Source organism: Carcharhinus amblyrhynchos, chromosome 8, assembly GCF_965287045.1.
Source record: "Carcharhinus amblyrhynchos chromosome 8, sCarAmb.v2.hapA, whole genome shotgun sequence".
Taxonomy (NCBI): Eukaryota; Metazoa; Chordata; class Chondrichthyes; order Carcharhiniformes; family Carcharhinidae; genus Carcharhinus; species Carcharhinus amblyrhynchos.
The window spans coordinates 65,356,938-65,371,557 of NC_137331.1; the positions used below are offsets into that span (position 1 = coordinate 65,356,938).

At 35.9% G+C, this 14,620-nt stretch overlaps 1 protein-coding gene across 7 annotated transcripts in view; it reads left to right on the plus strand.

Moving 5' to 3' along the window:
* plag1 (pleiomorphic adenoma gene 1) overlaps positions 1 to 14,041 on the plus strand; it is a 51,102-nt gene extending 37,061 nt beyond the window's left edge. For 4 of the 7 annotated variants that reach the window (XM_080194207.1, XM_080194208.1, XM_080194205.1 and 1 more), the window contains 3 exons: positions 1,707 to 1,835; positions 4,416 to 4,771; positions 10,821 to 14,041. In XM_080194207.1, coding sequence (XP_080050333.1) covers positions 4,530 to 4,771; positions 10,821 to 12,084 — 1,506 coding nt within the window. In that variant the 5' untranslated portion in view covers positions 1,707 to 1,835; positions 4,416 to 4,529 and the 3' untranslated portion in view covers positions 12,085 to 14,041. Of the gene's footprint in view, positions 1 to 1,130; positions 1,252 to 1,706; positions 1,836 to 2,574; positions 2,599 to 4,415; positions 4,772 to 10,820 lie in introns of those variants that run through there. The other 3 variants (XM_080194210.1, XM_080194211.1, XM_080194212.1) reach the window with 3 other exon arrangements.
* The last annotated feature ends 579 nt before the right edge of the window (positions 14,042 to 14,620 follow it).

A 14,620-nucleotide genomic window follows, 5' to 3' on the forward strand; every position in this document is an offset into this window, starting at 1 on the left:
TCTGCATATATTGGGAACCAAAATGGTCAATACTGAGCTGTACTGCAAGAATTATAGGAGAATATAAATTTGGCAAATAATTAGCAAATGCAGTTCAAGTTAGACAATTTGAAACAGTATATTTTGGTTGAAAGAATAAGGAGATCATTTATTACTTGGAAGGTGCAAGTCTAAGTGAGGTAGAGGAACAAAGAAATGTTGAACTAAAACACAATCACCAAAATAACACCACAGGTCATAAAAAAGCAATAGGCTATACTTCTAAAGTGATAGAATTGAAGAGTATGAAAATTATGTTAAACGCTTAAGAATATTTCATGCAGTTCTGATATGAAAAGGATAGAACGGCACTGGAGCGGGTGCGGAGAAGATTTACAAGGATGATACTAAAAATGCATGTGTATGCAATAGAGAGAATTGACAACCTGTGTTTCTTTTTCTCTTGAAAAGGATGAGAGGGTAACCAAATAGGATCTTTAAAACCCTGAAATATTTTGATAAAATGGATACAAATGAATGTTTTCCGTGGTTGGAAAGAGCGCAGGTAGAGGCTATCCATTTGAGGTAGTCACCAAGAAATCCAATTGTGTTAAGAAGTTTATTCTGAATTCCCTTATAGTAGACGGACTGTGGAACTCACTATCAGAGGGAGTGGTTAAACAAAATAGTTTAGATGTATTTAAGGGGAAGCTAGAAAAACATTCAAGGGGGAAGGGAATAGATTGTTATGAGAGATGGCATGGACTGATCAGGCTAAATGACCTATTTCTCTACCATATATTCTATGTAATCCTATGCCAGATTTTGCTAGCAGCATGCAGTGTTACTAATATGTAAATTGGGCAGCAACTTCCAATGACCACCTGCACAATTTGAAAACATTAATCAGGAAATTGTTGTCCAAGCTGTCCTCCTTCAAAAGCTGTGGAATAATGGTTAAATCACAGAGACTCACAATTCAATATGCTGAATGGTATATAGTACTGTACATACCTTCTCAGTTCATCTTAAACATCAGAATGTGTCCGTTCCACACTAAATGTGCTCATTAGCATGGTGAGCTTTAATTACAATCAAACCTCCTCTCTGGCACTTAAAATTAGTAGTAGCAAGAGAGGAGTCCCATTTGTTTAGATTTTATTTATTGGAGATTTTAAAAAAATGCATTGTTTCCTCACTTCTCATTATTTTGCTTTCTAGATCCATTCATAGACTCTACATATCAATGATTCTTCAGTCTGTTTAGTCAAGGTGATGTGCAATTGCTTAGTTTGTTCACATGGGTTCCTGATGCTAGGTAGATGGCTGTGCTTTCTCGATAATTGGCTGACAACTTCCAGTTCAAAAACACATAAAAGAAGAAGGATAATTAAAGGAGGGTCAGTCGGAATAGGAACCAAAAGAAAATAGTTTTGTGAAGATAATAGACATGACTGAGGATGAGTATATTGCATTGTCCAATATTCCAATGACAATTGGAAGTGCTGTTTGTCATTGACTGTGATATCCAACCCATTCTAATTCTCTTCCCTTCATAAAACAACATATTTCTTAAGCTTTTGAGAAATGTCTTGTAAGATTTAATGATAGTTTAGGGTCAAATTTATTTTAAAGTGTTATTTCCAGTGTTGGTTTGCTATTTTCAATTAATCCAGAATTTTAGGTGCAAGACTTACCTGAAGATTCTTGTACTCACATCTTTTTAGATCAAAAATGGGACACAGTACATTATGGTCACCACCAGGAAGCACAAGTAGAACTGGTTGAGTCTGCTGTACATGAAGCTGGATGCACAGTTCATTGTTTTTACAATAGAGAAGTGAACTACAGGAAAGGTAACTGTCCTTTTTTTGTTGACAAAAATGTTCAATCTCTACACGCTACAAATAATTTTATATTATGCAAGCTTGAATGTGCATGGGTTGGAAAAGGGTCTTTTTTTCCAAAAAACTTCAAGCTACAAGAGGTGGAAGATACTAAGGAGCTTTTTTTTTTAAAAAAAAGGCTAAGGGAGTAAGATGAGAGTATGACAATGGATTAGGTGGTGCAAAAAAGACTTTGTTCTCTTTTGTAAACACATAAATGATGTTTCAGTGGAACAGCATTCGGTGAACAGTGATCGTATCAGATTTTATAAGGTTATTCAAAAGGATAAGATACAAGTAGGAATAAAAATACTTCACTCAGTGCTAATTTTATTGAGCAAAAATGGGATCTAACTCAGGTCCATTATTATGAAATGACCTCCGGGTGTTCCTCAGCAGCGTGGCACCATGCCATTTTACATTCAAGTTCTTGCTTTTTCTTACCTATTTTTCAAAATTCTACAGTGCTCCTCATTGCCATTTTTTTTTGTTTACCTTAGCTCTTACAACATTTGCCAAGTTTCGTTTACTTAATGGAAATAAGTTCAAGAAGAGTCATCGATCCACTTGTGACACCAACTTCTGATTTTTGACCCTAGGTTCTTAATTCATGATTTGCAAAAATCTGGGGTGAAGTGTGACTGAACAAGTTAAATAACAGTGAAATTGAGTTCTAATATGGAAAATGGTATTTTGATTAAGAGTAAAACCAAGAAGAAAATCGTTTGAGCAGGTAAATTCCCCTCCCTGGTCCCATAACTTAGAGGAAAAGGAAACTCCTTTTACCTTTTTGTTTTTGTCCTCCATTCACAAATTCAGATAAAGAATTGTTATAACACATTGGTTAGTTTACTCATACTCAACCTGAATGGGAAATCCTTGCAACTGTTAAGCGTGTTTTTGGGTAACTATACAAATTATGTCAATAACTAATTTATTTTAAAATATCTGAGCCAATTCTCACTTCTAGTAAACTGAATTGTAGATTGGCTGTCCTGCATAAATCTTTCAGTTGTACTGAAATTTTATGAAAGGTAGAGACAGAGCATATTAGAAGTGATTCATCACATTGTGCACTCCAAAACAAGGGTATTTGAAATAGTCATTTTCTTTATGTATAATTGAGCTAACATACTCAATCTTTATTATTTGTTCTTGGGATGTGAACATGGCTAAACTGTTCCTGAGAAGGTGGTGAGCTGCTGCCTTGAACTGATAGTCTACCTGGTGCTGATACACCCACAGTTCTGTTAGGAAGCGAGTTCCAGGATTTTGACCCAGCGAAGTCAAAGGAATAGGGGTAACTTGTAGGTGGTGATGTACCCATGCTGCTCTTGTCCTTCTGAATGATAGGTTTGGAAAGTGCTTTGGTGGATGAACACAAACAGGAATAGGAATTGTATTTCCATATGATTTGGACTTTGATACAAGAAACACAATCTCAAAAGACACAAGTAGGAGACTTGGCAAATAGTGAAGATGGCTGAATAAGACTTCAGGAAGATGAATTAATTGAATGGGTAGACAGGTGGTAGATATGGGAGTGTACAATTAAAGAATGATGCCTATAGCAAGTGAACAGATAAACAAGATACATAATTACCCAAAAAATGCAAGCAGATATAGCTGCAAATAGGCCAATAGAATTTTTAGATAAGTGCATCAAGTATAAGAGTAATTAAGTAATAACATATGCAAAACTTTAAGGCAAAAGTTAGGAGTTGTGCCATTCTGAATACTCTTACATGAAAAATGCTAACGTTATAAAGAACACACTTTGGTAGATACACCAAGGTCAGAGACAGGGGTACAAACTATAGTTATGAGAAGAGGTTTGAGATGCTGGGACTATTTACACTTGAGAAGGCTAATAGAAATTAAAATCTATGAAGGATGTATCCATGGACAATGATGATGTGCATAGTTTAGGGACTTGGTAACAAGGATTATCAATTTAAAATTGCCACTGTTCTAATAAAGGGTCATCTACCAGAAAATTGTAACTATTTCTCTCCACAGATGCTGCCTAACCTGCTGAATATTCCCAGCAATTTGTTTTGTTTTTACTTCAGATTTCCATCATTTGCAGTATTTTGCTTTTGGGATTAGATTGCTCTAGCAGAGGCAGCATAGACACAATGGATTTAAGGTCTGCTCCTGTGCTGTTAGCCTCTATAGTTTGAAGGATAAGCTGATTATGTAAAAATGCTGCTGATATTGGAGCAAGATGATGAAACAGGTGAAGATATCTTTATTCAGACTTTTATTTCTGGAGACAAAAATACATGGAAGAGGATTATGTGTCCTAAGATCATCTATAAAGAATTATAAGTGTAATATTTTCTGCTAATTTTAGTTCATTCAACAATAAACTGCTAGCCATTAGAAAATAGTTCCAGTTGTGGTGTGCTTTTAAGAATTGGAGTTGAGTATCTGATATAGAAATACTATAGAGGCAGTAAGGAATGTTCTTCTGAGATCAGTTCAGTCACACCATATCTTGCCTAAAATAATATGCAAAACTTTCTCAACAACTTCTATTGTTTATAGGTTCTAAATGCATTGAACATATGAAACATCAGAAAGAAGAAACAGAAGTCAATTCACATCAGCACAACTGGACCAAACTCACGTGTCCAGAGATAAGGCCTCCTGTAGAGTGCAATGGCCACTGTCATCCCTGGTGATCTTTTAGAAGTAAAGGATACTCAGAAGGTTCTAGCAGGGAAACGTAAACGAAGTGAAACCAAATCGAGAAAATCTTTTCCTTGTCAATTGTGTGGAAAGATCTTCACAAGTGTTGAGAAATTGAAAGTGCATTCATATTCACACACCGGAGAAAGACCCTACAAGTGTTCACACGAGGCCTGTACCAAGGCATTTGTGTCTAAGTATAAGCTACTGAGGTATGGAAAATCCTATACAAATTGAGAAGTATTTCTATTTTACAGCAACATTAGGAATGTTTGCCTCGAACATTTCGGTAATTTAGCATTGTAAATAAAGTATAGCAATTCTAAATTTCAGATTTGGACCCATTCTAAACTAAACAACTGCCTACAACTAATACTTAAATAATTTCACAAAAGACATTAAAAGGAGTCTGCAGCAAATTGGATTGAGGAAAAATATTTTTGACAAAGTTCATCAAGGTGATGACCAAATATTCAGACTGAAACTGGTGCATAGTTACATGATATATTTAGGCTCATTTTGATACAAGAGACAATGGAACATTTGACTAAATGTTGCTGTCAGTTTTTGAATGTCTTTAAAGGTATTGCTATTTTTCTAATTGCTGTTTTTATTGTGTTTTAGATGTATAAATACATAGAAGTTCTGCCAAGGACAACAATTGTAACAACTTATTAGTGAACATATGCAAAGGGCAGGAGTTTCTACTTGATTCACCCAAAATTGGCTAAAACAATGCAAATAGAGTTTATGATATTTCATGCTATTTAAAAGAAACTGCACTTGAACTTGGTCTGTCCCACAAAACTAATCAAGAGGTCCATCCCACCCATGACCAATCAAATTTAGGGCGTGGTGGTAATGTCACTGGACTAGTAATCCAGAGGCCCAGGCTAATCCACTAGTTCAGATCCTACCGCAGCAGTGGAATTTAAAGTCTATTAATAAAGTTTGGAATTGAAAGCCAGCCTCTAATGGTGACCATGAAACTATGTATGGTAATAAACACCCATCTGGTTCACTAATGGTCTTTTAGAGAAGGAGATCTCTTATCTTTACATGCCCTGGCCTACATGTAACTTCAGACTTGTAGCAACGTGGTTGACTTTTAACTACCTCTGAAATGTCCTAATACATCACTCAGTTCAAGGCCAATTACGAGTGAGCAACAAATGCTGGTCTTGTCAGTGACGCCTACATAATATGAAATAATAAATTGAGGTTCCATTAATTGCACCTATTTGCAGGCCTAGAGTTCTAAAGACATTTTAGGTGCAAGAACACCTAAAGAACACAAAGACATTTTCAGTTATTTAAAATTGCATCACTTACAGGTGGCTAACTAGCCACTCTGCATTTTTGTGATAATTCCATTTTCAGCTACACGCCACCATTATCATTCACGTAAAGGAATTTTTTTTAAAGCAATTTTCTAAAACACTCCCAGATTGCACTGGTTTATGGTAGATTTTACATTTGGTATGCTAATTAGTTAAACAGAAACCTGAGGGATACAAATCACTTTCCAAAACCAGCACAATTTCATATGCAATTTGCATGCAGATTGTGCCCAAAGCAGAAACTCTACTCCAAGAGCTTTGTTGAATGATTTCAGTATTTGTGTCTTTGTTTTTTAACTAAAGAATTTAACTGTTTTCATTCCTTTTACAATGCATTGAGAATATCCAAAAATAATATTTAAAAGAATAGATAATACAAATAATCCAACAAATTAAGGGATACCGGTCATAAGTCGAATATGGAGTTAGATTGCAGATCAGTTATGATCTCATTGAATAGCAGAAACAGCTCAAGGGGTCAAATGGCCTATTCCTAGAGTTTTACAACAGAGCAACATACCCTTCTATCATGTCACATCCTATGAATCTAGTTTTATTTGTAAGTAGTTACATGTTCACACATATACAAAGCTACAGAATGCATGAAGCCAGATGCTGCGACTGACAGCAGTTAACACCAACACACATGACAATTTTAATTGCACAAATGTAAAATTTTGTAGAACTTGCTACAGATTTTTAAAAAAATATAATTGCAGTAGGTGCATTTTTGAATTTATAGTGGTTCAAATCTAGTATCTTGCATCAGCTTTTAAAAAGAAAACTGTATTCATTAGCTATGCTTTAAATATTCTATTGTTGTAAAAGGAAATTAAAAATCAGTAATTTCTTATGGTTTAGAACTGTCATTCATTTAAATGTCTGGCATAATCAGATTAGAAAATAGTGTTTGAAATATGGGTAGAAAGATTTTTTTTAAGCTTATTTAATTGTATTCAAAATGGTACAAATTAAGCCTATTTTTACAATAGCTATTTGAAAAGAAAGTATGCGTTTAACTTTTACAATTTTTGTGAATATATTTTATAGCATAGTTAACAATATGGATGCTTAATACTTCTGTGACCAATTTCTCCTCCATTTTAACATGGGGTGATGGCTCAAGCATTATTGCTGGTGAGAGGAATTTAGTATTAACACAAGCATTCATATGATAATATTCACAAAAGGAAATTTAAAGGTTTGTTCTACAGATCCATTTTTGATAAACTGTTCAATTTCCTCAACGTTTTATATAATTTTCAATGTACAAAGAAAACATGATTGTAAAAGTGCAAAGTATTTAATTATCTTTACAAGGCTCCATGTGTTATGGTTCCCTCTGGATCATAAGTTTTGTATTTTGAATTTGGCAAGGATAAACACGATAGGTTTCACTTCAGGTATGATTCAAATGAGCCACTGAAGAGCTTTTATCAAACAGTTTATTTAAGAATATAGTTAACATGGAGATTAAGAATATTAACAGTAACATCTAGCAATTACAAACACCACCAAAACAACCATGATAATGTATAATCCTTAATGAATGTAAGAGCTGTCCCAATCAAAGCAATCCCATAAACAATACCCTTCAAACAGGTTTAATATAGCACAGCCTAACGCTCACATGATACTGGAATTGGATGAATTCTCTGTATAGACTCAGAACCGTTTGAAATCAGAACAACTTCCCAAACTACCAGAGACTTTAGGCAAGTCACCAACCGCAGGTTTCCCCCTTTAGAAAAGCAATTTCAGTTGACCAACAGAGGGGTGGTGGTGGGGAGGAGGAGAGAGACACATACACTTCTTTTCAGTTTAATGTCCTTTCTAAAAATTCTAACTCAAAACTGCAGCTGAAAGAAAATGAAACCTTAAACTCACTGAAAAGGGGAAAAAACTGTTCAAAAATACATGACTGTCCTCCTAACAATGCAGGATCATAACAACCCGGAGTTAAAATAAACAGACCCCATTTAAGCTACTGAAGTAGCACTAAAAAGGACTCCTCCAGACAAACCAGTGCCATAATGAGAAAACAATAAACCAGAAAGGCCTGCTGACAACTGCAGAAATCACAATTTAGAAAAACAAATCTCAAGGTACACTAACATCACAAATGTTATTTGAAAATTATCTTCCCTGCCTGAATCTCAGCAATGAAATGCAAATTTATTTTACACATCAACTGTACTTTGAAGAAGCAACATTTCTGTATGTTATTCTAGATCTTGCAAATACATTTTCTAAGCTTTGAAGTCATAGTTCACAGTAACAATTTAATGCATTATTTTAATTACTGAATATAAAACGCTGATAAAACCAATTTCTTTGCCCATTTATTGATTGTATTTTAGATACCTTGACAAGGTTAATAAGTGTTTCGAACAGAATTTTGGGGCATATCGAATTATTAAATATTACACAAATATTTTGACTATTTTCTTCCAAAATTGTGCAGATAGTTCAATTTTTAAAAAAATTTGGTGACTGTCCTTATCGACAACAAAATGTATAGCCTATTCAAAAAGCAAATTAGTTTTCAACTATTAATCACTTTCTCTTTTTACTAATTCAACGTCAGTCTTCCCATGAGGATAAAACTTTAGATGCAAATCACAACACAAAATATTTCAGCAATTACCTTCAGTAACATAAGAGACATCTCTTGGATGTATTTTTAGGGTATGTCTCTTTAAATTTATTAAAGTTTTTTTGTTTTGCACTTATTTCAACATATCCACCTTTTTGTAATTTCCTCTTAAATTTGACATGATTTGACTTTGATATAGTAACTGTCAATAATTTTGGTTATCTAATTTAACACAACTTTTATTGACGACAACTTTTAGAAAAATGTATCATTATTTTCCCATGCAAAAAAACATATGAAATCTATAAACTACATAGCCCATGTGTGCTAATACATAATGATTTAAGCGTTTATTATCTTACTTGCCAAAACTTTGTTACTTTCTCCAATATTTTTGCTCTTAAAATTATAGAGCATAGTTAATTCAAGAAACAACCAGTTTAGTTAATACAGTCTATTCATAGTCATTTGGTAGCACAGAACTTGAGCTTGGCTGAAAGAGACTTGTCGAAACTTTTTATTTCATAAGAATACCAATAGGGAAAAACAATAATTTATACTATATAGGAAGTGCTGAATAATTGGCAAGTTCTCTGATTAGTAGTGATGTTGTCATGGAGAATACACCAGGTGACCTACAGTTAATTGCCAAGTGTGGTTTGAAATTTAAACCAGGCATTTTCATGGCATTACCCTGAGGAATGAATCAGCAAATCACTATCATTATTTTGTTTTGTTGAATCGGGTGCAGTACGTACACATGTTCTTTGTGCCTGAAAATAACAGGACCCTGTATTAATGTATGTAGCTTCCAGTTTACAATCTTAAATTGGTTGTCAGCATAATTCTTAGCACACTGGACTTATGAACTCATGTAGATGAGTTCAGTTTTAATGGTATCATGTATGGTATTGCCGTGGGATTCCCTCTACCTAATTCTGGCATCTTTAAGTTCCATGAGAAACATGTCCTGGATGGAATAACAACCAGCTTCCTGCTCCTTGTATATTTCCAAGATGTGGATGATACCTTTGCTATATTTAAATCTGCAGCTGCATGTAATAATTTCCTTGCATATCTTAGGCTCCATCCTGCGCTTAAATTCACTTTTGAAATGAAGCAGTCAAATGATTTTCCTTGATGTACTTGGTGAGAAATCTGCAGTGAGTTCACTACCATGATCAATGGCAAACCTCCCTACACTCATTAATGTACGTCTTAGGATTCTTACAGTTCCACATGCTACAAGATTGGTCTTATTGACAACCTTGTAAATTGGGCCTGAACCATTTTTTCGTCGTGCAAGCTTGATGCTGAAACAGGCTGCATCAAAGGCAACCTGCGGGATAATGGATATCCTAATCAGATCATTTCATGCCGTATATCAGGCAAACTTATGACCAGTTTTAAGGCCATCAATTTTGGCCCTGAAAAGTGCCCAATCTATCACAGGCTACTCTGGAAAGACAAGGTATCTCAAAAATGTGAGCAGCAAGTGAAGCTGGCCATTTCATGCTGTTACTAAGCAGCAGCAACTTGAGTGGCATTCACTATTAACAGGATGCTGCCATCAAACCCAAAAGATCTTCTGCCTGTCACACATATGAACAATGTGGTGTATTAATTTTAACGCCAGTGTGATGCTAGATAGTAGGCTGTACATCCCAAAGACAAGTGGGTCACATCAAACAGCATGTCACAATTGCTGTTTGCAATAGGCAAGGTACAGACCAAACCCAACTAGCCCATGTGTACAAAGCCCAAAACAAAGTCCAACATTAGATGTGATTCCACAATTGGACACCATTTACTAAATAACTGTATGGCAACACATTTACATGTGCTGGAAGCTACATATATTTATACATGGGCCATATTCTTTGCAGACAGAGAAAACGTGTACACAATCTCTTTCACCTAAACAAAGTGACAGCCATTTGGCAATGTCAATCAGGATCAAATTGCTTTGTTTAAATTTCCAACAATGCTTGGCAGTTAACTGTTAGTCACCAGTGCATTAACCATGGCAATGCCTCTGCTACTCAGTCAACTTGCCAACTAATTGTCATTGTCCTCATATTTTTGCAGTGTCATGATAAGTGCAAGATGAAAAGCTTCATCAGTTTCTTTTTTCAATAGAACTACATTCTACTATATTCAATTTTTGAATATAAGGGTATAAAATTATTATAATCTGTAAATCAGATTTGGGGGTGTACTGCATGTGTATTACCTACTTGCAAATGTGGATGGGCCAGTACATTTACTTTTTGTAGACATTTAAATGAGTTTTTCATTACCAGTAACAACTTGTATCTATTCAAGGCATATGGCCACCCATTCACCACAGAAGACTCACAAGTGTACTTACTGTGAGAAAATGTTCCATCGTAAGGATCATCTAAAGAACCACCTACAGACTCATGATCCAAACAAAGAAGCCTTCAAGTGTGAGGAGTGTGGGAAAAATTACAATACAAAGCTTGGTTACAAACGTCATCTGGCTCTGCATGCTGCAACTAGTGGTGACCTAACCTGTAAAGTGTGCTTACAAACATTCGAAAGCACAGGAGTGTTATTGGAGCACCTGAAGACACATGCTGGCAAGTCATCAAGTGGCACGAAGGAAAAGAAACACCAATGTGACCACTGTGATCGTTGTTTCTATACTCGGAAAGATGTCCGGAGACATATGGTAGTACACACTGGAAGGAAAGACTTCCTTTGTCAGTACTGTGCCCAGAGATTTGGTCGGAAAGACCATTTGACACGCCACATGAAAAAAAGTCATTCACAGGAGCTGCTAAAGGTGAAAACTGAACCACCAGACTTTGTGGATCTATTTAGTGCTAATCCATCATTGTCATTAAAAGATGAACTAACTCCAGTGATGTCAGTGGTTTCCAGTGAATTGACAACTAGACCATTCACAAATACGTTACAAATGAATATCTATAGTGCCCATATTCAGACCATGCAAACATTAGGGTCAACAAACCAAATGGTCCCTACACCATTGCCTTTAGGAATGGGGTGCCCACTAGAAATTGAGTCTTCAATTCGCTCTCCTCAAGAAATCTCCTCAAAATATTTTCTTGGTTCTACCTCATATGCCATTACAATGCCTGAAAAAGGACAGCCATTAAAGAATGAGATAGACAGTTACTTGATGGATTTACAAAGTGATTTGCTTTCCTCCACCCATGATATTCAATCATCCTCATCAAAACTAGGCTTGGAGTTGCAGGCAGGGTCTCTGGGTGATGGACCTGGGGATATTTTGCTTTCAAAAAGTCCAACAGTCCTCAGTGAACCTCTGAATACATCATCTTTGGACTTTTCTCAGTTGTTAAGTTTCCTGCCACTTAATAGCCCTCCATACAATCAACCAGTTTCTTTGGGCAATCCTGGAATGTGTTACGCACAGGAAGAACCTCACACATCCCCACTTCCTCTTCCCCCACAATGCCAGGATTCACATGAAACTGGAAACAGTATTGCTCTCAATGCTCTCCATCCCTTATCTACAGTCTTCACAACTAGCTTTAGCACAACAACCCTACCACGATTTCACCAGGCTTTTCAGTAGACAGTAAGAATTTTTCTTATCCGCTTCCTTTTATAAAATATTCTGTTGTGATGCCAGTTACTCAGATGGGACATTAAGGAATTGGACTGTAGGATCCTTAGTGGCTTCTAATATGTTTGCAGCTTTTTTGATATTCACAGGAGGCAAGCAAATGCAGGGCAAGATGAATAACACAGGCCTATTTTTGTTCATGCTGGGAACATCAAGTATAGCATTAATGTAATGCAAATTTGTTTTACGTTTGTCAGCAGATTTGAGTCTAATAGATTCAATTGACAAGTCTAGAGGCTTACATTAAGAATTCATATTCCATAGTGCCTCATTCAACTCCATGACCATGATGCTTCTTAGCTGTGCCAGCATTAAGAAGCAATCTTTCAGATTTAGTTATCAGAGTGACTGCAAAGTTTACTGCACAAATTTACATTTTGTAAAATTGTTAAGCAAACTACAATTTAAAAAAAAATTATTGCTGCTCTATTCAATGATTTTTGCAAAGTTCATGTAAAAATAACTTTTGAGGATCTTCCTAGAGTAATGGTCCATATTTGTGTTTTTAAAATAATTTGAACATCAAGTACCTTTTAAACTTGGGGCTCATCTGTCTACTGTGGGCCTACTATAAATAAAACAAATTCTCTTGCTCTGAAAGAATTACTCAAAATAGTTTAATAAACAGATCATCTTCAAACTGAAGCAACTTGATTAAAATTGTGAAGCTTATAAAAATCAAATACAGCATAATTTAAGATCAGTTTTTAAAATAATTTGCCATGGTATAGCACTACAAATTCTGCTTTCCAACTTAAATTGATTTTGTTTTCTTTCAGATTCTTGAGTGAGCAGTATTAATTAAGTTTTTTTATGTATAATACGCATTCAACTAAACATTTCAATACTTTGCAATAAATTTGACAAAAGAAGCTGTGTATGTATATTCCACTTCTAAGATGGTATCAATTCCTCTTCATTTGATTATTGGTTTAGCCAATGAACTTGGACAATATCTTCAACAAAAAAAACAATTAATTCTTGTTTTAAAGAAGTGGAAGAGCTAATTCTGAAAATAAAGCACAGTCTTGAGAGACAGAGAATCGGTGTTTTTTAAAAAAAAAGCAATAAATGAACTTTTAGTAAAATCCATATTCACTTAACGTTAAATTATGCAAATTCTTGATTTTATTTTGAATTTTAACAGCATTGTTAACCAATATGTTTAGCTAAATACTTTAGGGTATTTGGTGTATTTTACTTTTTTTTTCAGTACTTGCTACTTTTGATAATCAATTAGCTCATTCCAAGAGAACCATTTCACCCATCAATTCTGTCACTCCAGACCAAATTTAACATCATGATAACTATTTTGATTGATTTGCTTCAGCGGTTTCAGTTGATTTTGTTTTCTGCATCATGATACTGATCACTTTCATGCCTGGCCTGCGTTATTATAATGTGCTTAAATTTATTGCTTCATTAATGAAATGCAGACTCTATAAAATTGCTATAATTTGCTAGGCTAACCTCAAAGTTAGAAGAAAGCAAAATATCCATTTTAAACTGATGAATTGTACTTACTCCTTATGTAGTTTGAAAAAAAAGTGCCTCCATGACGTGTTTTAAATTCAGATAGACGTTAGTTTGGTTTTTATTTCAATTTTTCATAGAATTTCATTCTTTTCAGCAAGTGAAATCAGAAGGGAATGAATGCTGTTTGTTGCCTTGTACTACACACAGCAAATAAGTGGTGTACAAAAACAAAATATGCATTTACTTTAAATCTGAAATAAAAACAAAATGCTGGAAAACTTAGCAGATCTAACAGCAGCTGGGGAGTGAGCAACAGAGCTAATGGGCTGGACTTCCACTCCTCATGTGGGTAGCTAGGGTTGGGAAATGTCCTGGCTCAACACAGCAGCACAGCCAGTCAGATTATCTTGAATGCCACAAGTCCCACTTTTTTTTCGGAGGGGGTGGTGGGGAATGGTTGCCAAGAGCTGGAAATGACTATTTTGTTAACTATTAAGCCCTCAGCTCCAGCACCCAATTCCATTTCCCCTCCCTCCCTCCCTCCCTTTCCCCTCCCTCCCTCCCTCCCTTTCCCCTCCCTCCCTCCCTCCCTTTCCCCTCCCTCCCTCCCTCCCTTTCCCCTCCCTCCCTCCCTCCCTCCCTCCCTTTCCCCTCCCTCCCTCCCTCCCTCCCCCCTCCCTCCCTCCCTCCCTCCCTCCCTTTCCCCTCCCTCCCTCCCTCCCTCCCTCCCTCCCTCCCTCCCTCCCTCCCTCCCTCCCTCCCTCCCTCTCTCTCCCTTTCCCCTCCCTCCATTTTCCCTCCATGTGCCCTCATCCTCCTTACATACTCATGTCTCTATCTACCCCTACGGCAGCTTATAGTTTTAATGTCAACCTACGCTCCCACCCACCACCCTTTTCGTTTAACACTCTCAATTATCACCAAGGGCAAACCTCAGTAGTATTAAAATGAAGTAAACTTAAAATATAAACGTCCATTGCAGCTTTCTCCATGATTTAGAAACATATTC